General features: G+C 38.2%; 1 protein-coding gene across 1 annotated transcript in view; it reads right to left on the bottom strand.

Moving 5' to 3' along the window:
- Window positions 1-26,225, bottom strand: part of LOC124722664 (inactive phospholipase C-like protein 1) — a 342,264-nt gene that overhangs the window by 69,800 nt on the left and 246,239 nt on the right. The window contains exons 9-11 of the mRNA XM_047247809.1: window positions 16,787-16,895; window positions 8,194-8,370; window positions 3,846-3,943 (exon numbers count right to left, since the gene is read on the bottom strand). Of these exons, the coding sequence (XP_047103765.1) occupies window positions 3,846-3,943; window positions 8,194-8,370; window positions 16,787-16,895 (384 nt within the window). The remainder of the gene's footprint in view (window positions 1-3,845; window positions 3,944-8,193; window positions 8,371-16,786; window positions 16,896-26,225) is intronic.

The following is a 26,225-nucleotide window of genomic DNA, read 5'->3' as shown; positions in this document are numbered from 1 at the left end:
ATTTGAGTAGCAGCATTGGGTTTAGGACTGGCTATTTAAGAACAGACGCGAAGGAGGTAGTGAATGTCAAGGGCTGCGTGGCCTTATAGATCTTTTTGGTCTCTGCATATGAGGTATTTTTAGTGGGTTTGATCTCCCGTACCTCCCATTCATCAAGAAAGACACTGCAGTTCCATCTCCAGACGAGGTGATGCGCAGAGCAGTTTATACACTTCACAGGAGATGAACAACCAACTCTTTCATGGGCAACCTTCCTATATATGCCACAAGTGGCTTCTCCCTTACATTTGACAGTAGTGTGCCCAGAGTGCTGGCACTTAAAACAGCACATTTGGTTTGGAAAATAAGGCCACATGCTGAGGCAAAGGAAATCTGCTTTGACATGCTCTAGAAGTTATGTGCTGCTGAAACTAAGTAAAAGAGTCTGATTTCACTAGATTGTCATCCACCCTTTTCATTATGTTTTCTAAGTCTACAATGCCTTTTTGGGTCCACTCATTTTCCAGTTCTTCTCTGGAAATGTCAATGAGATCCCTTTAAGTCACAACACCGTTTCTGTAGTTCTGCAGTTCTGTCTCTATTGCATACTCCCCAAGACATCTAGCTGTTTGGAGGTTAGCTGCTTGTGGGGAATTAGAAGTTTCCACTAACAATGTTCCATTTTGCAAATGTTTGACTAACTTTACAGAGCCACAGATTCCCTCTAAGCTAGTTTTGATATAGAAGGGTGAAACCCTCTCAAAAGTTTCTTTTTCTCTTTACTATGAGAAACACATTCTGGCCAGTGGCATATGTTCTGTTACTGTAAATACCACCACTCTAAATAAGCCCAGAATCAGGTGGGCTTGGTACGCAAGTCCTATTGTTTGATTGGATGTTGGTACCTACCAGCAGTTCCCAGAGAAGAACTGGAAAATGAGTTGACCCAAAAAGGCATTGTAGACTTACAAAACAAAATGTACTTATATATGAATGTTTAATGTGAATGTAAAATGACTCATGCCACATAATTATCATTAATTGTACATGTTATCCATGGAACATGAAATGAAATGAAATGAAATTTCATCCATGGAACATGAAACAAGCTAACTAATTAACTGTCTCACATGAGAGCGTAGGATCTACATCTACATCTACATTGATACTCCGCAAGCCACCCAACGGTGTGTGGCGGAGGGCACTTTACGTGCCACTGTCATTACCTCCCTTTCCTGTTCCAGTCGCGTATGGTTCGCGGGAAGAACGACTGTCTGAAAGCCTCCGTGCGCGCTCTAATCTCTCTAATTTTACATTCGTGATCTCCTCGGGAAGTATAAGTAGGGGGAAGCAATATATTCAATACCTCATCCAGAAACGCACCCTCTCGAAACCTGGCGAGCAAGCTACACCGCGATGCAGAGCGCCTCTCTTGCAGAGTCTGCCACTTGAGTTTATTAAACATCTCCGTAACGCTATCACGGTTACCAAATAACCCAGTGACGAAACGCGCCGCTCTTCTTTGGATCTTCTCTATCTCCTCCGTCAACCCGACCTGGTACGGATCCCACACTGATGAGCAACACTCAAGTATAGGTCGAACGAGTGTTTTGTAAGCCACCTCCTTTGTTGATGGACTACATTTTCTAAGTACTCTCCCAATGAATCTCAACCTGGTACCCGCCTTACCAACAATTAGTTTTATATGATCATTCCACTTCAAATCGTTCCGTACGCATACTCCCAGATATTTTACAGAAGTAACTGCTACCAGTGTTTGTTCCGCTATCATATAATCATACAATAAAGGATCCTTCTTTCTATGTATTCGCAATATATTACATTTGTCTATGTTATGGGTCAGTTGCCACTCCCTGCACCAAGTGCCTATCCGCTGCAGATCTTCCTGTATTCCGCTACAATTTTCTAATGCAGCAACTTCTCCGTGTCCTACATAGTGATCATTCAAATAGACGATGCTGTTAGTGCACCTTATATATGATACCAGGCCTGGTCACGATGCTAAACATAACCAACACTAATGCACTCTAGTGACTGTTCTGTCACAAGAATTGCAACTGTTAATCATTTACATACCCACCCATGGTATATGTTTGTACGAAGTTACATTAACATCTGGCTGTTCATTATGGGTTCTTAACTTTTTTGTCAGGCAGTGAATTTATATGATATTTTTTTTGTATCTCTGAAGAATATTTGTGAATATTTTTGAGTGTATGGGGTTCTATTTCTTTTGTTTTCTTTTCATGTTAGTAGTCTCATTTTCATTCAGCTACACATAAAAAAAGGTTTCCATTTCCAGGGACATTCAAGATAGATGTGCTGCTCAGGTATTCCAGTTTTGTGTCTGTTTATAGAATGATGTACCTGTGAGTGCAGTTTTCCTGAATTATGAATTATTGGATGTGGGAGAGCATCACTCTGTTTTTGGACTAAAAACTGGGTCTGCTTTGGCATGCACCAGCATGCAATGAGTGTCATGCATTAGTATGTGTGAGAGTTGAGTCAGAGCATGGATGCCTATTTAGCAAGCAACACAAGTCTGGAGCATTTTTTTTTTTTTTTTTTTTTTTTTTTTTTAGTAGTACGATTTATGTTACGTAATACAGTCTGTATGATAGTGGTGCATGGTCATTAAGAAAATTAATAACTGTTATGATGGATGTCCTGGGGAACTGATAAAATAAATGTTGTCTTTGTTCAGAGTTTGTTAATGTATGTATTAACCTGCAACCATCAAGATCTTTCCTGAATCTGGCAGTACAGGATCCTATCAATTACATTTCTGAGCTCACTCACTACTCAGCCTGCTTGTCAGGAAGAAGATCTAGCGAGAGAACAATAAGTGAGTAGCTTACAGAATGTCTACTGTGCTAGTGTCAACGTTTTCATTCTGGGACTCAGTTGTGGAGGAAGCTGGGGAAATTGGATGGCAAAGGAATCAATTAATGGAGGTAGAAGTTTCAGCCTGGAGAAAGCCTGGAATATGGCACATTATTTGATCACCTCGCAAAAAAGTTGTTACAGTGCAGCTCATACTGATACATAGGTAACTCAGCATCAATTAAGCATCTAACCACAGATTCAGTTCACACAAAACTCTTTGTCGCTAAACATCTCTGGTCCTTGTGTATTCTGTGGCAGGTGTAGTTATGTGGATCTCATGTTTATAATGACAAATGTGAATGCCTTAGCTTCAGTGTGTCAGCTCACTCAGATGATGGCCAAATTGTATGTAACTGAAACATCATTTAAAGAAATGGATTTTCCACAGCTGGATGCTTGAAATCTAATGTATCAGTCAATTATTGGGCTGACTAGAGATGTGCACTTGAGATCATTATTTAAATAATTGTGTGGTGGCAACATCGATGGCAGAAATCTTGGTAGATGTTATTCAAGCATGTTTTGTTGTACTGAACATATCTAAAAAATAATTTTTCTCTGTTATTCAAACTACAGTATCATCTCAGACATCAAATTAAGCCATGGCCCTATAACTCTGGAAACAATGAATTCAACAAATATAAGCCTATCTTCAGCAGTTGTGGACTTGCGTATCTACTAATGGGGGTTGAATAAATGTCAGAAAATACATATAGGTAGGTCTCCAAGTCATATACTGGCTAAAGTGGGAACAACCAGATATGATCAAGTTTTATGTTCACACTTCTTCACTGAAGTTACTTGAACATTAAATATTCCATCATTGAGTACTACACAAATATCTTCTTACTTTAATGAAGTTAACAAGTCTGAAGAAACCAGAGAACAATAAACAAACATGTTCTATGGGAAGACTGAAATTCACTCATTGTAGTTAAAAGATGTAACACTGTACTTACCCTAAAACATCTTTTATAAGTCACTGAGATGTGGACAAACAGGAGTGCATTTGGTATCAGTTCCCCATTTGAGGCCATCAAACGAATATGACGATACCCTGTTGAAAGACCATTATAGATTGACTTTACACGATGATGATGCTACATGACATACTGTAGGAAACAAAATGGCTGCAGATTATGTAATACTACCTCAATACAAAAGTAATTAATTTATTCAAACTGCTATGAACTATTTGTTGTGGCATACTAGTTCATGGTTCTTCTTCAGCCTGGATCTTTGTACTTACATTCTGAAGAATTTCATTAAAACTGAGTCAGTCTTGGTCAGTTGGTGATAAGTTTGCTACAGGTGTCTTTTTGTGCTCCTCCAGAAATAAAAAACTGCAGAGCCCTTGAATAGCCTTACAGAAACTGATATGCAAACGTGTTTTGGCAGTAGGGGGAGTCACTGTGAATGTATGCAGAACTTAGATGGATCCTGATTTGAAAGCAACCACCAGTAACTCAGCATATTTGTTAAGTGCACAAATTTTCAGCATTAATTTAATTTCTTTTCTCATAGTAGTGAAAAAGGTAGCCGTGTTCATTCCATGAAAAATGCTGATTTCGCTTCTCTCTAGGTGCTGTCTCACCCAAATAGTAACTACTTGTACTAGAAAATATAGTAGACATGGTTCTGGCATAATGATTCATAGTGATGCTGCCACAGCTGCTAAAGTTGGCATTTTGAAAGATAAGAATGATGAACAGAGTACATCTAGAATCCATGGCGACTCTCATGTAAATAATGCTGAATTGAAAATGCACAAGTTAAAATGTGGTGTAATTTAGGTAAAAGATGTTTTCTCAGTAATTTGATTGTCAGTACAGGGGTTAAACCTCAGGATGGAACAAAGTGTGAAATAGTTAATACCAATATTGGAACTCTTCCAAGGTGTGGACAGTAAAATGTTCTTTGGGAGATTACTCGTCCATCTTCATATGCAAAGAGATATGTCATCAGTGATTTTCCCTTGAGTGCTTGTCATCTGTTTATGGACAAACCTCTTCTCACATTCTAAAATGCATTGGAACGAGGCATGTAGAGTGTGGGAAGCTGAAGAGTAATCATTATTGTTAGAAGAGCTAGATGCATATTATGCTATTTTGTATGTCACGAATGCCATTGAATCCAAAGGAACAAGTGGACTTTCTTTGAGCAGATAAATGTGGAATACAGTTTTATAAGTCTGTGATGTGGTGTAATTACTTCAGGAAGATCATGACACTCCTCAGATTTCATTTGAAGTCAACACTGCTGGAGGAACTAAAAAAAAAAGTGACACATTTTCTCTCATGTATGACATGAGTGCAAGATTCATAGCTAATGGTCAGAGCTTGTGTATTCCTGGCCCATATATTTGTGTTGATGTGCTCTTATTCCTATCCAAGTGTATATGTTGGTTCATTCAGTTCATGGTTTCAAAACCTGAATATTATAGGCAGAAATATTGTTAATAAGGGTTGCAAATATATGCTAAATGCTTTCCCATATCATGGTAAAGATGAGTTTCATCTTGGTGGTGAATCACAGAGTGACTTTGCAGTGAAGAAGCTTATAGGTTCATACTTGAATAAAGGAAAGAATGTTACAGGTGACAACTTCTTCACACTGCCTTCACAATCATAGCATCCGGAACAACCAAACTGAACAAGCTGGCTTTGTACAACATGCAAAATTAGAAGGGAGTGCCTGAGTGCATTAAGAAAGCTTGCAAGGGCCTATACAAGACTTTAGTTTTCGAAAATGATGATGTGATCCTTACAGTGTGTCAATGAACGCCAGAATAGATAGAGGTTGTTAGCATGATGGTCTACAGGTACTCAGTGAAAGCTGGTGAAAGAATGTGGTCTGTTGATACTTTTTTGTAATTTTCTGGATTCAGAAGGTGTCAGTAATTTGGTAACCTACAGAGAAGCAACAAACATCTAAATAAAAAGATGAATTTTCTTCTCTAGATCAAAGAGGAACTTGCCAAAGATTACGCAGAAGCCAGAGTCACAGCTCTAGATATTCATATTGAATCATTAGATGTAGGTGGAAGCTACCGCCTCTGCCAGGTGCAAAAAATTTGCAAATTAGGGAAGAGTTCATACAAATGTGTAACAAATCAGTTTGCAAGAAATGTGTTGCTAAAATTTCTTGTGGTTCTGCAGATGCAAAGCTCGGTCTACAGACAACAATGATCTGTAGATATCTAAACAGAACACACTTACTTACACAGACTGTAAAGTTTACCTTTGGAGAATGTGTGTTAAAGTGAAGACCTATATTAGACTATGGCAACATACTGACTGTATATTATCTGTTCTTACTTACTTACAGAAAACATCATATTGCACACAAAGCTTTTTGATTTTACTATATTTCTATAAAAATACAAGATTCTGTCATGACATTATGAGTAATTTTCAAGTATCTGCATATTTAAATTGATGTAGACAAAAACTGTGAAAATATTCTGTTTCCATTCTGTTATTTTAATACAGTTTAAAATAAATTGTTAATATCTACCATGAATGTTCTTAATATTTGAACTAAAACAACATAACAGATCATTAGAGTTACTATTTGTTACAGGAAAACACATCCCCTAAAATAAGAACAAGTTTTAAATGCATCAAGTCAACATGGAACAGTAGTGTGCCCATAATTATACTTTGGTTATTTAGGTTTATTTATTTTGATTCTGTGGGGCATTATAGCTGCAGAACATCAGTACGAGAATATTGTTAAAATAATATGTTACGTATATGTGCGTGAGGTTGACATACTACACACGCATATTACTTACTATTACTTAAGAACATTTTATAGGACTTAGTATCAATTTTAGATAGAAATTCAGGATGGAGTAGAATTATTTGTAAGTGATAACTTACTACTTACAAAATAGAAATCGTAAGATGGAAACCTCAGCAAATCGACCTCATACTTTAAAGATACAAGCACGCTTGGAAGATATCAGCCACAGCAACGGATCCCGTGCGAAAATTTTGGCCAAAATTGTAACAGTACGCACTTATGACCAAAACGTGCAGTTTTAAACTTCGCGCGCACCGGATGTTTATCGCTTGCTTCGCCCCACTGCAGCCGCCTAATGGCCGAGCGCGAAGTACCGTACAGCGGAATGAAGATCATAGCCCTCCTATTCGCAGGATGTTCATGGTGAAGGAAGAGGAGGGGAGAGGTCGATACTTCTCCGGAACGTGTTCGAAAACTTGTTGGAGAACTGTCATATTATTTTACGCGTAAAATAGTAAGTAATATGCGTGTGTAATGTGTCAACATCACGCACATACACGTAACGTATTATTTTAACAATATTCTCGTACTGATGTTCTGCAGCTATATATACGCCCCAGAATCAAAATAAATAAACCTAAATAACCAATGTATAATTATGGAATCAAGTTAATGATTTTCGATTAACAATTTAATCGTACCAATCACGCTGAAGAATAGTGCATTTCTTGCAAAGGTACTTCACTTTAATAGTGCCAGCTTTAAAGTCTGAAGAACTTAACGCACAGTAGCGATGCCAATAACTAAATAGCGCTATGCTACTTATTTAATGACACTACAATTCATTTCGTTCATTTACACGATATTTGTGAATCGCAACATCAAAATATTCAACACAAAGAGACCTCTGGCACCTGCTAGAAACCGCACACTATGACACAATGAAGAAAACATGTTACCAATATGAAAACAGTATTTCATAAACCCCATTCTCACTTCGCGCTCGGACATTTGGAGGTTGCAGTGGGGCGGTGCGAGTGTCAAATAAACGGTGCGCGCGAAAGTTTAAAAGCTGTAGCCTACTTTCAAAAGGTCATAAATGCATACTATCAGAATAGTGGCCCAAATTTTCGTTTTTCACACGGGATCGATTGCTGAGGCTAGTATCTTGCAACTGTGGTTTTTTTCTCGTTAAAATATGGGGGCGAGTAGGCGATGTTTCCTTGTGAATGGCAGACAGGCACACAGGGAAGGATCCTACTTTGCTAAGATTTTGGACCAAAATTTAGTCAGTAGATAGAGACTGGAGGGGTGTGTGTGTGTGTGTGTGTGTGTGTGTGTGTGTGTGTGTGTGTGTTTTTTTTCTGAAGAAGAAACATTTTGAAAACTTAGCACATATTATTATGCTATGCATTTCTATTTGTCAGCCTGTTGCCCAGCCACATTTTCTTGTTGGTAGTTGCTGATCTATGCTCATATACTGAACAATCTAGTTAACTATCAATGTTCAGTAAATACTGTTAAAACATTTACTTTAAGGCATTATTGATTAGTCCTCACCTGGTTGTAAACATGTAAAAGGAACTGTATATTGTCCAATAAAATCATCACCAATGAACTCATCATCAAGAACTATAAATCTCACTAGTGCTGCTTCTGGCAGAGCCAAGTAAAAAGTAAAACTTTCTTCAAATACTGGAGATTCACCTTCATTTGTAAGAGTTTTAGTCCTCTTTACTGCAAAGCAAATCATAAATAATATTTGTTATTTATTTCACAATATAAAAATAAAATGTTAAAATCCAAATGAGCAGTTGATGTTGAAATTAATAATGTTGAAATTAATAATGTTGAAATTAATAATGTTGAAATTAATAATAATTAGTTTTCTACAAGGAACATTTTGAGAATAGCTTAAGTGTTTTCAGAGTGATAAGAAGATGTTAAGAAAGATCCAGGGAAAAAAAAAAACAGGAACAAGAATAATAATACAGTCCAATGTCAAAAATGAGTACCTTAGTGGAGAATGATCACCTTAAAGTAATTGTTACACATGAATGAATTTTTATGCTAATAATATTACAGCTGTACAGTGCATTGTTCTGGACAACAATTTTTGTTTCTCTTGTAGCCTCCTTCGGCAACAAGCAATCCTGCAGTCTCACATAATGTCAACCATATAGGTTTCAGATGTCATCCTGGAAAATAGTGATCCCCACCTCTTTTATCTGGTCAAGGAATGGTAATGCATATGACTTTAGACACAGTCCCATAATATCACAGGCTCAATACTCAAGTGTTCTGGTGATTTTGCTGACCTTGAGAGCTGATTAATAAACTCAGATGGCATATTAAGTAATGTGAGAGGGGTGTGCATGTGCTCTGCTGTGCTGAAAGAGCACATCTCCATGATATTTTATAAAATGGCAACAAAGCATATATGATATACTGGATATTTCTAGCACTGTTCAGAATTACTACAACAAATTCTAGAGTAGTACAGTCATTGTAGACAGTGGTTGCACCTACTGTGAAATTTTAAACTGTAATCTTTCTGCCTTCTAGCACCCGCTGTGACACTGCAACTGATTCTTATTGACACTACCTGATACACTCGGGAGGACGACGGTTCAATCCCGCGTCCGGCCATCCTGATTTAGGTTTTCCGTGATTTCCCTAAATCGCTCCAGGCAAATGCCGGGATGGTTCCTTTGAAAGGGCACGGCCGACTTCCTTCCCAGTCCTTCCTTAATCCGATGAGACCGATGACCTCGCTGTCTGGTCTCCTTCCCAAACAACCCCCCCCCCCCCCGATACACTCCAGTAGTTGCCACTCAAATAGTTGACAGTGGACTCAGATATTAGTCATTTGTTGCTTCCATCAAATGTCTCCCAGTGTGCAACATTAGTATGAATTTGTAATTTGCGTTGTGATTACAGAAATGTAGAACTCAAAGTTAATCTATATGTTGCTGCCTTTTAAAAATGAATAATAAACATGTGCATCCTCTTTACACCACCAATAACAACACTGATAGATAAATTGCAGCCCACATTCAATAACTTGGGCAATTCTTCAGAACAATAATCCAGCCACCTATGTCCGCATAATATGCTCATAGTAAAATTCAGTTAATAGCATAAATTGAACTCACTGACATTGCCTTGACATGTAACTCAGTTCAAAACAGGAGAGCACATTTGCACCAAGTCAAGTGCTTAGCACTTTAATACTTTGAGTGTGGTTTCTACTCGACTCACAGCTTAGAAATGTAAATTTTTGCCTTTACCACCAGATATTAGTGCCCCATGCAAGTATGAAATAACTACATCAGTCCTACAAATGTTACTTTTCCACTAGTGTATTTACTTAAAGATACAGAATAAGAACAGATCTGCATTCATGGGAACCTACACGATAGATGAGGGACTTTTCGACATTGATACAAAGACTTACTGTTGACTTGCAATTACTATTATACTTCGGTGATGCCTTGTACATGTATGAAAGTCTTACGCTCATTATACGAGAAGTGGCCGTTACTGTGTGGCTTTAACTTGGAGGCCAGTGGAGTGAATTTATACTGTTTGTAAAAAGCAAGTGAGTGTAAGAAATGCATCCATGAGGACTGCAGAGGACAAATATATCATATATGAACTTGTGAAAAATTAAGGAATTGACCAATAATTTATGTTGTACCTAACATGGCACACAAGTGACATCTGCTGTCTCTGGGAGGTAAACACAGTGTTGTGAACACAACTTCAGCAGTGTCTGCACAATACACTTGATGTGATTATGATGAGATACTTCATATCACATGGTATATTTCAAAGTATTATTTTCCAACTTTACATCTACACTTAATGGTTATGAAACTGTACTATATTACAGGAGATAATAATGATCAAAACTGAAAAGTCATAAAACATCAGTCTAAAAATAAAAAAGAACACTTACTGAGCTGTGAGAAATTTTACTCGCAGTGAGAACACTGAGAAATTTTACTAGTAGTGAGAACAGTCAGTTCTGAGTGGTGTACAATGCCTTCTTGCTGATGTGCATTGTCTATTTGTTATAGATTTTGTTATTCTCTATGCTTAGCCATCTGAACATGATACTGTTATCAGATAAGGCACTTACAACAGTCTCCTCTATAATTCATTGTATACGTACCATGTGGATGTTGTGTAGGTACCACAACTAGATGAATGCCTCTGACTCAATGGAGTATGAATAACATTAATAGTGAGAAATGGCAGATATGGTGTTATGTTATGGTTTAGCTAACAGTGTTGACCCACATTAATGTGTAATGTTTGTTATGATATTTAGTCCAAAGACTGGTTTGATGCAGCTCTCCACACTATTCTACCCTGCATAAGCCACTTCATCTCTGCATAACTACTGCAACCTACACCCATTTCAATGTACTAATGGTAGTCAACCTTTAGTCACCCTCTACAATTTTTATCGCATACCCTTCCATTCATTACCAAATTACTATTTATTGATGCCTTATGATGTCTGTTATCAACTGAACGCATCTTTTAGTCAAGCTGCACCATAAAATTCTTTTATCCCCTATTCAGTTCAATACCTATTCATGAATTATCCATTCTTCCCATCTACTTTTCGACACTCTTCTGTAGCACTGCGTTCCAAAATTTGATATTGTCTTTCTTTTCTAAGCTGTTTATTGACAATATTTCACTTTCATACAAGGTTCAATACTTTCAGAAAAGATTTCCTAACACTTAAATTTATATTAAATGTTAATAAATTGATCTTTGCCTGAAATGCTTTCCTTGTTATCGGAGTCTTCAATGTATATACTCACTACTTCAGCCATCATTTTTTTTTATGACAACATACTAAAACTCACTCTTAGTGTCTCATTTCCTTATTTAATTCACTCGGCAATGGCTGATTTGATTCAACTATGTTCCATTACTCTTTTTTTACCTTTGTTGACGTGCACCTTACAACTTCTTTTCAAGACGCCATCCATTCAGTTCAGCTGCTCTTCCAGATCCTTGGCAATCTCCAACAGAATTACAATATCTTCAGCAAACTTCAGAATTTTTATTTATCCTCCCAGAAATATAATTCCTTGCATAAACATCTCCACAGTGTCCCTTACTGCTTGGCCAATGCATAGATTAAACACCACTGAGGAGAGGTTGCAAACCTGTCTCATTGCCTTCTCGACTACTGCTTCCTTTGCATGCCCTTCAACACTTACAACTACAGTCTACTTCCATACAAATTGTAGATAATTATTTGCTCCCTGTATTTTATCTCTGCTATCTTCTGAATTTCAAGGAGTATGTTCTAGCCTACATCGTAAACAGCTTACTCTAACCCTACAAAGGCTGTAAGTTTAGACTTGCCTTTCTTCACTTACATTTAACCATATAACACAAGCTAATCTTCCCTGAGGTAGGTTTCTGCAAGTTTTTCTATTCTCCTGAAATAACCCATGTCATTATCCTGCAACTGGAAATTACTAAACTGATGGCTCTGTGGCATTCATACTTCCTGGCATTTGCCTTCTTTGGAACTGGAATTAAAGACCATTCTTGAAATATGGGGTTTTTTCATCTGTTTCATATACTTGCATACTGGATAGGTCACTGATGTCCTCTCTGTTTGGCACCCTAAAACATTAATCATCAGTGACGTCATCATTGTTGTTATCATCGTCAGTAGTTTTGTCGTGGGTAGCATTTCCAAAGTTATCAATAATCTTGATGGAATCTCGTCCACTCCAGGTGCACTGTTTTGAATTTTGACTTAGGTGCCTCAGTGCTCTGTCAAATTTTTCTTGCAGCAACTCATCATCTTCTTCCCCATCCCTAGTTTCAAGTTTGGTTCCCTCGTGTAGCCCTTTTGTATATTCCTTGCACATTCCTGCTTTCCCTTCTTTGTTTAGATTGGCTTGCCATCTGAACTCTTAGTAGGCCCTATTCATGTAGGTGCTTCTCTTTTCTTCAAAGGTATCATTAATTTTCCTGTATGTGGCATGTATCTTTCCCATTGTTATGCATGCTTCTACAGCTAACAATTCCTGTTTTGGTATTTTACACTTTCAGTCAATTGTATTTTTCAATGTCTGTATCCTGTTTTCCCTGTTTCATTAGCTGCATTTTATATTCCCTTCTTTCATAAATTAAATTTACTATCTCCTGTGTTATTTTAGGATTTCTACTGGACATGCCCTTTTTCCTCTTTGACCATCTGCTGCCTTCAGATTTCATCCTTTACTGTATAATGTTATCTTTGCAGGAAGTCATTTGATGTGGTACCACCCAGTTTCTGTGCCTCACACAGCTGCACCTAATGCAGATGTGTAAAGTGCAATAGATTGGTTGATGAGGTCCAATAGCATAGCTTCTCCAATCACCTGATCTTAATACTCTTTGTTTCTGGCTGTAGACACACTGAAAAGGCATTGGTGCAGGTCACACCCATCAGCAGTGTGTACATGTTAGGGAAGCATGGGTCTTGCACATGTGATGAAATCTGTGGAAAGTCAGGTGTGTTTGCACAAGTTCATAATTCTTTCAGAATGAGTGCTTCAGGGTGTGTAAGAATGTACAGTAGCCACATTGCACATGGCCATCATAAGGATACATAGGAGGTTGTAGTTTACTCCCAGACTCCTCATCTAATACTGTTTCTTAACATTTTGTAAGTGGCTTTTTATAGGATTGTTTGTCTATATCTTAAAGGGTCTGCCAGTTCAGGTTTTTAAGCATCTACGTGACATTCTCCTGTGGTTCAGTTAAACCTGTGACAATTTATGCTCCCCTTCTTTTTATACATTCAATAGCCCATGTTAGTCCTGTTTTATATCGCTTACACCCACTTGAGAAATATTCTGTGTTGGGATGGGTTGTGTAAGCGTTCTGTAGCAGTATCCTTTATAGGCTGCTGCACCTATGACAGGGCCTATGTGACATTTATACTTTATGTTCCCATACGTTGTGACACCCACTTATTCATAAAAGCTGACTAATTCCAGTCATGACTCGCTGATATTGTAATCGTAGAATACTATCATTTTTGCATTTTGAGGACAGAGTTTAACATTTTTGAACACTTAGAGCAATTTGTTGACCTTTGCATCACTTTAAAACCTTATGCCATGTGAGAAAAGCATGAGGTAGGTTACACAGGCAGATTTTGGAATCCATGCTGGTTAGCATGGAGACGTCATTCTGTTTTGGGTCCCTCATTATGTTTGAGCTAAGAATATGTTTTAAGGTCAACGGGCAGTAGTTTTGTGGATCACATCTCCTACCCTTATTGTACATGGGTGTGACTAGTGCATTCTCTGGATAAAGAGCAGACTGGAATGGAAATAGCAAATTGAGTACACTATATGCAGTTTAAACCTTAGACAGATAATAAGAGGAGTATGGCATAAAAGGAAACAACAAGAAATAGATGAGAAGGTGAGACTCTGGGAAAAGAAGAAATAAGTTAGAACAGAAACAAAAGACTGGTGAAGATGGAAAAGGAAGTAGTAGAGCAAAGTGTGAAATTTGTGAGAGATACTGGTACTAAAGCAGTAAGGACACAAAATGCAAAGAGAAGAGCAAAAGGATAAACCATGAAAAACTTTGTAGAATACTAAACACAACAGTAGTAGAAATCAAAAATAGGAAGGGACTGAGACAATGGAATAAGAAAGTAGTGGGGATAATAAAGGAAAAATAGTGGGAAGGGTGAAGCTAAACACCAAGTCCTGTTGTAGTAATAAGAGGGAAGGAGGATATATTTCACAACCAGTACAACCGGTGTTCATTTGCATATAAATATATTTGCAGTTTCCATTCAACTTTCTCTTCTGAGAGTAAAAATGAGTGGTCATACACAGAAACTGTATACCAATAACATACGATACCATATGTAGAGCAGACCTAGCAGTAATGTATCAGGAAGCTGGATGATTGTTCCATCAGGTAATATGCTTATGAGATCACATGAAGCTTACACTTATTGGTCTGTAACATTAACATAATCTTTGGGACCAACTCCAGTGCAAAATGTACCCCTAGTAAAGCACTGTCTAAAGTTTAACTGGATAAAAGATGATACACAGAAATGGTGTGTAAGGAATGAGATATCTATTATTTGAAACTAATTTCACCTGTATGTTAACAACTCTGTAAGTGGTGTGTAATCTTCCTTTTCTTGTTTCTTTGTTCCACATTGGCATATGATTGGCATGAATATTAATTATTTGGTACTGTTAGTTTACAGCTTGGCTAATTGCCCATCGTATCACCACTCCATTACCTTCCAGGACGGAATGTGTGTACCCCAATTGTCTGGTCATGGTGTTATTTATGTGAAAGTGAGCGAGAGTTTTCTAAATGTTTGCAAACCTTGTAACTGAGGTGTAACTTGGGTATCAGCCCAGTATTCACTGAATGGGATGTGAAAAATGATCTATAAATCACATCTAGGCTGGCTGGCACACTGCCCCTCATCATTAATCTGCCAGGCAGATGTGATGCGGGGCTGGCAGGCACACTTCCCCATCCCAGAAGGAGTGCTCTTAACGCACATGGCTATGTGGTCTATAAGTGATGTGTAATATGTACATTGTTGTCCATTTAAGAATAATGAAATTATTGGTATTACGGAGGGGAAAAGTAAATAACAATACAGTTAATAACTGTCTGATGGTAAGTTTTGCATTGCATGTATCATGGCAAAACAACACATGTGAAAATGTTGGAGAGGGGCAGAGAGAGGGAGAAGTGACATTCACAAAAGATTTACGTAACACAATGAAAGCTACCCTTAGTTTAAAATGTATGCATTATGTAATAGGCAGAAAGGGAGAGGGAGAGGGGGGGGAGGAGGGGGGGAGAGAGAGAGAGAGAGAGAGAGAGAGAGAGAGAGAGAGATCACGGGGGGGGGGGGGGAGGAGAGACAGAGGAAGGAGGGGGAAATGAAGAGTGATGTTCCTGAATTGGGGGGGGGGGGGGGAGGGAAAAAGAAGGAAAAAGAATGGACAGTTGTAGTTTAACATCCAATTTACAACACGGTCGCTGGTGAAGAAGCACAAGGTCAGAAAAGATGAGGATGGACAAGGAAATCAGCGTTGTTATTGTACTGGTATTCTCATTAATCAACTTTCAGGCAGCACAGAACACCTAAATCTAGACAGCCACATAGGGTTTTGGACACTAATGTCCATGGACATGGCACACTTCACTCAGTGTGAGAGGAACAGTTGTAGGGAATGATTACACAATTTTGTGCTCTTTGGTGAGTAGGTTTTTGAATACATGTATCTCAAAAATCAACAATAGTACTGCAGCAGTTTGCATTTGAAGTTCTTGTAATTCACTTTTGGATAACTGAATGGAACTTACGCAATGTAAAGAACAGATTAGTTGCAAAGATAAACAAATAGCTGACAATAATTAAGGAGCTTACAGAGAAAGAAACAAATGAGATGTTTGCTTTGCCAGGTGTATTTCTTGACAGTCAATGCATGATGAGCTGCTGTATAAACATAGTCCACAAGCAATAGGAGAAATAACTAAATAAAAGTTATTTCCCCTGTTCACTGCAACACAGTATTCTCTCATGATTATAAGTCTCAATAAAAACATTGGCAGTAAAAGGAAATTGTTCCAAGATGGGAAGTGAAAGTATTCACTAATAATCTAACATATTACCAATAACGTAACCTATAGTGAAATCAGAAAGCAAACTATTCCTCATACAAGGATGTGTGAGTGAAATGGGCAATACTCTGCATTAGTCATATGCAACAGTCAACTGTGAAGAGTAAAAGTAGTGTGTACATCACTCTGAGAAATGGGATTTCTATCTGCAGCATCACACACACACACACACACACACACACACACACTCACTCTCTCTCTCTCTCTCTCTCTCTCTCTCTCTCTCTCTCTCTCTCTCTCTCTCCCTCCCTCCCTCCCTCCCTCCCTCCCTCCCTCCCTCGCTCCCCCCCCCCTCCCTCCCTCTCTAGCGCTCTCTCTCTCTGGTGACTTAAAATAATCACATATCTTACAAATTCACAATGATTACAGCAGTTAAATCATTAACATGATTAACTACATAATGGAAATATGAATGAAACATAATAAATATTCTTCTTACAAGCACAGTCTGATGGCGTTCCGTGTACTTGAACGATGACATATGGATCTATAACATCACCCTTCGCTGAAGATCTTCGAGGCCTTGGTAAATGTTGTGCACTTATAATCTAGAGGAAACATCATGAAGTGTTAATATTACTCAAAACTACAGGAATCCATGTCAATTCATGGTAATCTACATACAATCTGGTAATCTACATACAATCTGTTTATGTAATATTATAGCTGACTTAAGTATGTAGTTGGTAACAACTTATATCTCTTGATTGAATGCTTTGTTTTTCACTGACTTTCATTTTACAGCATCCACGTAGTTGCACACATAGATCACTACTATACAGAGATCTAATTAAATATGTAATAATTATATAGGACACACAATGAAAGAACAAAACTAGACAGATTATTCATGATTTTATGAATATGTAGGCTGAACAGTATGATGAACCATGGAGTAGAGGTTATGAGTAGATTAACAGAAACACTTACTTTCATTCCTTTTTCCATTCATTCATAAAGATGTTCACATCTGCTGAACTGGTGGCCATCAAAGACAGTACTAAATACTGTATCACAACAATTGGAAATACAGTCTCCTTACTAATAGATCTTTCAAAACAAATAGCCCTTGTAATAAATGGTAAAATTTAAAAGCTTCGTACAGCATATGTTTTTGATGAGGCCAGGCATGTTGTCTTTCAGAGATACAGAAACTTTTAATGACTTAAAACTAATTATTTATTTCTGTCACAGTTCTGAAGTGATTCACGGAATCATGACTGATATAAAGTGCCCATTATGAAAGCATAAAAAGCCAGGAGGGGGGGGGGGGGGGGGAATTGCATCCAGGGGAGGTAAGTACCTAAGTTAATAATTAGCCAGTACTGAATATAGAGAACATTTATTACATACAGACTCACTAATTCAATGTTAAAAATACCCTTTTTTAATAGTATGATAAAACAAAAACAAAAATTCCAACAATGTGTAGCAGCCTCACATAAATTAACAAATAACAGATTAATTATGATGATGCTTTAATGCGGAAGAACCATCACTCACATATTATGTCCTCCATGAGCCACAATAATTGAATGCAAAGCACATCACAATGAAACAAACAAGTAATATAGGGTGTAACATACGAGCAGATCACTCAAGGAATTTATCAGTATCCTTGAAATCGGTGTGATGGATATATTTGTTTTACTTGTTCAACTCAATATCCCTGCCTTCAAAGTATAAGTTTTAGGTGCCCCCATGAAATTCTTCCATGTGCTGATAAATGCTATCAGTATAGTGCATTCATGTCTGAAGGAAACATCAGAGGGAGTTTTTATAGCTTCTTGATTGAGTATATTCTTTGAAGTGTATCTGTTAATTCCTATCTGCCTGCCCCACATCTATATTTTACATCAACCACAATACAATATGCTGCACATATCAGAGTGAGTGAATTTTGCTTTAATGATGATAGCTTTATGCCTAAACTTGTATCTTACTACACTGTTCATCTACAACTAAGTTTTGCTTTTGAATTCTTAAAACATAGCGTCATCTTGTGAGAAATATTACCGTCATATTTTAGTGTGTTATATCAAATTCTGTTTTGTTTTTATTTTTGCACTACCAAGGTGCTATTCACATTTTTTTCCATGACACATTCATTGTTAAGTGTTTTATATAACTCAGTTATATTGCCATTTCATTATTTGTTACTCTGTGCTTTCCATTTGCTCTTTACTTAATTTCTATCCAAAGAGATTCTCAAAGGTCTTTAAATGATACAACAGAAAAGGTTTGCTTGTGATGTGGTGAATGACATGATTTCTCATTGACAGTTTCTGAACAAAGTAGTTTCCATTATTCTGTGTTATGTGTATGTCCAAAAAATACTGTGAATTGTTGTTTTCGTGTTTCAGAGTAAATTCTATCTTAGGGTGTATGACAGTCACTTAATTAAAGATTTTATTAATTACATTCTTTCTCTCACTGACCACCATGATAGCACAACATATTTATTGTACTCATAGTTATCAGTTAAATAATGATAAGCAAATTATTTTTATTTATAAATAATTAATAATGATTTCTGCTATGATATCAATCAAACAGTTTCTCATAGCTAAAGAAGGTGCTAACATGGCAGGAGTTGAATTATAATGATCCCATTAACATACACTGAAATGAATACTTATTTTAGTATAGGTTATGTAGAAAAATGTTTCCAAAATCATCCAAATTGTACTAAGTTAATGAAGGCCCCAAAACAATCATTTTTGTTTTTTAGTTTTCATACTATTCTGACTGGGTATTTTTATATAGAGCTAGCCACTTTTCATGCAGTAAAAGGTTCCTTACATATAATTCGTATTGGCTAATCATAAACTCTTCTCTCTTTTCAGGCACCAACAGTGGGTCAACAATGACCAACAATGGGAACTGATAGAAGTGGAACCATTTGCACCCTTTAAGGCTGTAAGCTTCTCACCTCCACCCGGTCCTCCTCTCCGTTAAATGCTTATTTAGATGTCTATATGATTACCTTCCTGGACGTTTTCCTGCCCAGTATTTTAATGCTAAGGCAGACATTAATGACAATGAATGTAGCTTGTAACACTGTAGCCAATGAATGTAGTCTACCTTTTAATTTCTGAAAGAAGGAAAGCCTTAGCACAGTGTGCAGACTTCATTTGACTGTTTCAGTGTTGTTGTCAGGTCATTTATGATTTTCCCCTTGAACACTATGATCCCAGCTATTCCTTTATTTATTCATTTATTTATATTTAGATTTAAAACTATCTCACTTCCTCCTATGCTGCAGTTTCAGTTATCAAAGATTACTTTATTATCTTATAAAGGGCAGTGAAATGAAAATGATACAGATGGAAAAAAGTAAGTAAACTGTTCACTATTTCAAAGGTAATCACCATAACTGTCAATGCATTTATCCCACTCTGAGACAAGATGGTCAACGCCGTCATGTAAAAATGTTTGCGGCTGCATACGGAACCATGATTGTACCCAGGCATGCACCTATTCATCTGAAGTAAACCAACAACCACATTGTTTTTCTTTGGGGCTCCAATAATCTTGAAATCATATGGGAAGAAATCAGGACTGTATGGAAGATGTGTAAGGGCTTGCATAAATAGCTGTACTCTCCGTTCAGAATTACTATTCTGTTCGGCTCTGGCTGTTAGTTGGTGTCTGTAATAAACATGCTTTCAGTACTAAATATGGTACTTCAGTGATGATGATGCTTTCATATTTTGACTTGATTCTGTCTAAGACATTACAGTATCTCTCTCTCTCTCTCTCTCTCTCTCTCTCTCTCTCTCTCTCTCTCTCTCTCTCTCTCTCTCTCTCTCTCTCAATAGTGAAGTTAGTGCAAAGGCTTTAGAGTCATTTGTTCCAGCCCTACATGATGTGCTAAACACTGACAAAGCTCAAGAATTAAAAGCAGCAGCACAAGCTATGTTTAATGGTACAGTCAACTGATGACAACTAGTCAATGTTATCATCTGATTTTCTAAGCACCTGACCATCTAGCAGACTTAAAAAGTGGGATTCAGTAGTTACAAATCCACCACTATCTTCATTGGTAGACACGCACAAAAAGAAGTGCTTTGTTCACTGTAGGTATGTCCCAAAGTGAGAGGAAGCTCATAAAAAAAAAGTATCCTCCATGTGATTGTCTAAGAGTCCCAGGATATCAAATGAAGTCCACATCACAGGCCAAGGCATCGAGGATGTCATGACTGTTCCGTGACGTCACCTGTTTTGCATGCCACAAACTGGAGCATCTAACAAGTGTCTGTTTTGGCCAGTGAAAGATAGCGACAATAGCTGCCAGTGTACACTATATCTTGCCAATGCCAACAGCAATAACAAATAGGGTGCAGAAGCTCAAGATGCTGTTTTTGCTGGCTGCTGGAAATAAATGGAGCAGACTTTGCGTAATGAAGGCAATAGTATGGTGTCATGGGTACTGCCCTGATGTTGAGGCTGCAATGGAACATGTGGTCTGGAGCTGCCAGGCTTTCACCCACAATCCATCACCCTGGTGCAGCATTTGAACCCTTGGCTCCACCCTCACCACCTTTGGCAAAGATTACATATTTATATTGCTGGAACATTTTGAGGAGTGATGTGGTAGCTAACTGTTGACATCCTCTCTAACTCTCCATATGTAGCACAGAGTGCTACCACTACCACAGCAGTTATCACCCATGCCCTCTCCACCGTATTTTCAATTGAGGTGGCACCTTCTCGGGTATCCCAGCTCGATGAGTTGGAAAGCCTATCGGAATGCATGGACCTAGACAACAGCTTCTAATATTTGCGAGTGTTGCTGTCACTGCCTCAGTGCTTGGCCTGGACCACAACCCACGTACCAGACTAATGTTGCCTGTGGCTGCTCTATAAAGCTAGCAATGCAGGAGCATGGACCTTGGTCGTGTTCTGACTGTGCTCTTGTACTGTTCCTAGTATTCAGTGTTGCTTGGTTCTTGATATTGCTATGTCTTGGCTCAAAATTTAGTTTACACCCAGGGCTTATCATTCTGTCATGTTGTCTTGCTCTTTGTCCATCGCTGTTTCTTTGTTTTATGCTTTTGTGGTTTTTGGCAACTTACCATCGATGCCCAGTAGGCCAGCATCTCCTGGCCATGTCCATTTCTGGCTACTATATCTTCCACCATGGTTTGTGACAGTGGCCTTCATTTTGTGGCATGTTTGTTTCAGGATTTTTGTATTTGCAATGGTATTGAGCACCTGACCACTGCCCCATTCAATACAGCATCTGATTCTGAAGCTGAGCAAATGGTCAGGACCTTCAAAATGCATACATGCCAGATGATAACAGACAACCTTAAGAAAGCACTCACTCACCACCCTCCTTGCAACCTATGGGTCCATCCACATAAACATGGACATAGTGATCGACTGCACCTGACTCAGTGAACCATCACCCATGCACACAGTCTTATTACCACATGGGCTCCAATGTATGGACCCAAGGTGTCACCATCAGCAACAAGGTAGCAAATGTTTGAGGTTGTGCCCAGCCAGGAGTAGATAGACAGGCATGAAAATCAGCTCCAGCCACAATGAGACATAGTGTGGCCCCTCCCCCTCAGCAGCTGACGGGGCATGACTTGACACAACCATGCCTGGGACAAACATACCCAACAGCTTGCCTGCCACCACTACAATTTCTGCTCTCTTTTCGGGCACCAACAGGGAGAGGGAGATGGGGGATAATGACCAGCAATGGGAACCAATAGAGGTGAACCACTTTCACCCATTAAGGCACGTAAGGCTCCCCCTAGCACCAGAGATGGCTCACCAAACAATTGGCAGAGGTTGAGCTCCCAGATTGAGATGCCCACATAGGCCAAGTGGTTGTTCCTACCTGAACAATGGCTGACACACATTCCCCTGCAGGCAGGACAGAGCAGTACCTCAGAAACCGTCAATCTGCTAACAATTCCACAAACAGAATTGACATCCAACCTGGCTGATCACGATGACAAAATGCTGTGGGAGCCACTTTCTCCTCATCCTTCGATTACACGATAAGTCACACAAATCTGAAGGCTGTAAATTCAACTAAATAGTTAGGGATTACAATTACAGATACCCTAAACTGGAATGATTGCATAGATAATGTTGTGGGTTGAGCCAACCAAAGATTGCAATTCATTGTCATAACACTTAGAAGGTGCAACAGGTCTACTAAAGAGACTGCTCACACCACGCTTGTCTGCCCTATTCTGGAGTACTGCTGTGTGGTGTGGGATCCGCATCAGATGGGACTGATAGATGACATCGTAAAAGTACAAAGAGGGGCAGCGCGTTCTGTATTATCATGAAGTAGGGTAGATAGTGCCACAGACATGAAAAGTGAATTGGAGTGGCTATCATTAAAACAAAGGCATTTTTTGTTGTGACAGGATCTTGTCATGAAATTTCAAACACCAGTTTTCTCCTTGAATTGCGAAAACATTCTGTTGGCGCTCACCTACATAGGGAGAAATGATCATCATGATAAAATAAAAGAAATCAGAGCTTGCACAGAAAAATTTAAGTTCTTGTTTTTCCCGCGTGCTGTTCAAGAGTGTAACAGTAGAGAGACAGCTCGAAGGTGGTTCATTGGACCCTCTGCAAGGCACTTTATTGTAAATGGCAGAGTAATCACGTAGATGTAGATGTAGATGAAGTTGAAGTTGAAGTTAGCACAGGCCAGGCCATTTCCAGCCCAAAATGCTTTTTAAATAGCGAAGGAGGTGAGCATCTGACAATGATTTTGATTCCCCACCAAGCCTGAGTATCAAAATGGAAGTAACATCAGATATACTCAGGCTTTGTAGCTTGGCTGAAACTTGCTCCCATGGATGGTGCCATCAGGGTCATGTCACATGGACCCATCCACTGACTTAAGAGTATGTGTTAATAATGTGACCTCACATTTGTCCAGCATTTCTTGCTATTCTCTGATGCCTTTGATAAGTGCGATTTAATAGCAGAGTGATTGACCTTCCTGGGTTGATGTTTTTGATTCAGGTCCCTCTGGACTGTTTTTCACGCGCTTATGGTGACTCTCAATTTTCTCTGGACTTTACTTCTGGCTAATTATTCACTTCATGAACTCCATGTGATTGACTAAAGGAAAGGCCTCTTTGTGCTACCAGTCTCTACATCAATGGCAGTGTATGTGACCATAAACTGTGTTCTACATATGTGGAGTAGGACAGAAAATCAATAATTGTTACTGAAGTGCAATAATGTTGTTCTAGAATGAGATTTTCACTCTGCAACGGAGTGTGCACTGATATGAAACTTCCTGGCAGATTAAAACTGTGTTCCGGACAGAGACTCGAACTTGGGACCTTTGCCTTGTCCTTCCTTTCAGGAGTGCTAGTTCTGCAAGGTTCGCAGGAGAGCTTCTGTAAAGTTTGGAAGGTAGGAGATGAGGTACTGGCAGAAGTAAAGCTGTGAGGATGGGGCGTGAGTCGTACTTGGGTAGCTCAGTTGGTAGAGCACTTGCAAAGGTCCCGAGTTTGAGTCTCGGTCTGGCACACAGTTTTAATCTGCCAGGAAGTTTCAATGTTGTTCTAGCTTCAGAATCATAAAATGACTGCATGTTGTATGATTGCAATCAGATGCAACATACCAAAAGTACAAGATAAATTCAGCGAAGTCACATTACAGAAACTGATGTAACAAAAAGCCTGTTTGCAATGTTCATTACCTGTAACAAAACAGAAATTCTTGTACCAGAAAAAACTAACATGAATGAAACATCAAAAAGCCACATTGTTATGTATGCTAAAACCCAACTAAGTGAGAAGTTGACTGTTTTGACATTCTATTCAGTTGGATCATTGCACAAGACTGTGAAATGGTACAGAAAGTTTATTTTTACTTTCTGAACATGTATGTTTTATTGCCTCACACTCTCTACAGGGTGCAAGCTGAATGCAGTATATCACTGGTGGGGTTTCATCAATTTCTGGTATGAGAACCTGTGGGAATTCTTGTAACAAAAACCAAGAAGTCTGGGAGAGCATTATGCTCTGACTGCAACAAACCTGTACTATTTACAGGGTGAAATTTTCAAATTTCACTGTAAGAGAGCACTCCAAGAATGATATGCTAAAGCACAGATGACTGTTTTGCTTGAAACAGAAAGCGTGCCAAGAAACCAGATGTGAATGCAAAAAATGGACTGCACCATTTTTTTGAGATTTAATTTCACAAAGAATTATTAACGATGGGCTATTGCTCAGGAACAATTAAATGAAAGAAATACTTCCCTAAACAATGTTTAAAGGGAAACAACTTTATAAGGAACAAAAACAAAATAAAAATGTTTTTATAATTTTGTGAGTAGAGTTCTAAAGACCTGGGGAAAATAACTGGAAATGCAGTGTGATTAAGTTCTTCATTCATGGGGACACAGTCAGCTTATTTGTTTTACAGTTATTAAAGGTGTTTAAAATCTATCTTTGCAATTACTGGTGTTGCAAAGATGGATTTTACATACCTATACACAGTATAATTGATCATATAACTAAAAAAAAATCTGTCTTTTGTAAGAGAATGTTTTATTTTTGTATACCAAACATGTATCACCTGTTCGTACTAGGCATCTTTACTGGTCTATAGTATAAAAGACAAACTTTCTGAACAGGCCTTGAAGGTCCAGTGGAACCAACTGACCACCGTATCATCCTCAGCCCTGAGACGCCACTGGATGCAGGTATGGAGATGCATAGGGTCACCACACAACTGTCGCAGCCATTGTTTTTTTTTTTTCGTGACTGGAGGCATTATTTCTCGGTCAAGAAGCTCCTCAATTGGACTCATCAGGGCCTAGGGCACCCTGCTTGCCAACAGTACTCAACAGACCTGAACGGTCACCTATCCAAGTGTTAGCCAAGACCGAAAATGCTTAACTTCAGTGATCTGATGAGAACCAGTGCTACCACTGTTGCAAGTCCATTGGTGTATATAATATAAAGCAATTATTTAATTATACTTATTTTGATAGGAGATCTGTAGGGGAAGGAAAATTTCATGAAAATGATAACACAAATTGAGCAGTTTTTAGCGAAATAATGCGAAATCAATGGTTTTGTGAGCAAAGGCAACACAGAATTTGTGAAAAGGACACTAAACTTGACAAAAAATAAGAGTGAATTTGGAAAAAAACAAGGAATTTGGCAACAAATAAACCAGGCTTTAGTGTAAAAGATATTACTGACTTTGGCAAAAAATAGGTATGTTAAAGGAAAGAAACAATTTGGCAAAAAATAACAGAATTGGCACAAATACAACTAATTTGGGAAAAATAACAGATCTGTCAATGAAATAACGACAAGCTTGGCAAAAATACAACTAATTTGGTAAAAATAAAACTAATTTGGCAAAAAACATCAAATTTCACAAAAAGTAACACCAACTTTGGTCAAAATAGCACCAATTTTGGCCAAAAAACAAAGATTTTTTCTTGTCTGTAGGGATCTGTAGTGATTCTTTGATAAATGTGAAAAAGTATGTACAAAATTAAATTTTCTGACTCTGAACATTATCTCCAGATGAATTACTGAGCTGATAAATGGAAAAACTGGATGTTTCAGATATTGTAATATACGTTATATGTGAAGTACAAAAACTTAAAGACACAGCCTACCTTGTGTTAAATATTAACTTTCTGATACAGTATTATTTGGGCAGAAACAAGTTGTATTCTCAAATATTGTTTTCTTTTTTGGTCTTGAAGGCTGCTTAAGCACAGTTTATTAGGCTTATGAGCACAAAATGTAGTGGTACACTTCCAAAAATTTTATTCACAGTGAAGTATTGTTTCTGAAGATTGTCTAAGGAAGTGTTATTGTGCTTGCAGATAGGCAAGACAGGTTGGACATTTG

The sequence above is a fragment of the Schistocerca piceifrons genome, chromosome X, assembly GCF_021461385.2.
Source record: "Schistocerca piceifrons isolate TAMUIC-IGC-003096 chromosome X, iqSchPice1.1, whole genome shotgun sequence".
Classification (NCBI taxonomy): domain Eukaryota; kingdom Metazoa; phylum Arthropoda; class Insecta; order Orthoptera; family Acrididae; genus Schistocerca; species Schistocerca piceifrons.
Note: the sequence above shows the minus strand (reverse complement) of the source record. Positions and strands in the feature narration are given on the sequence as shown.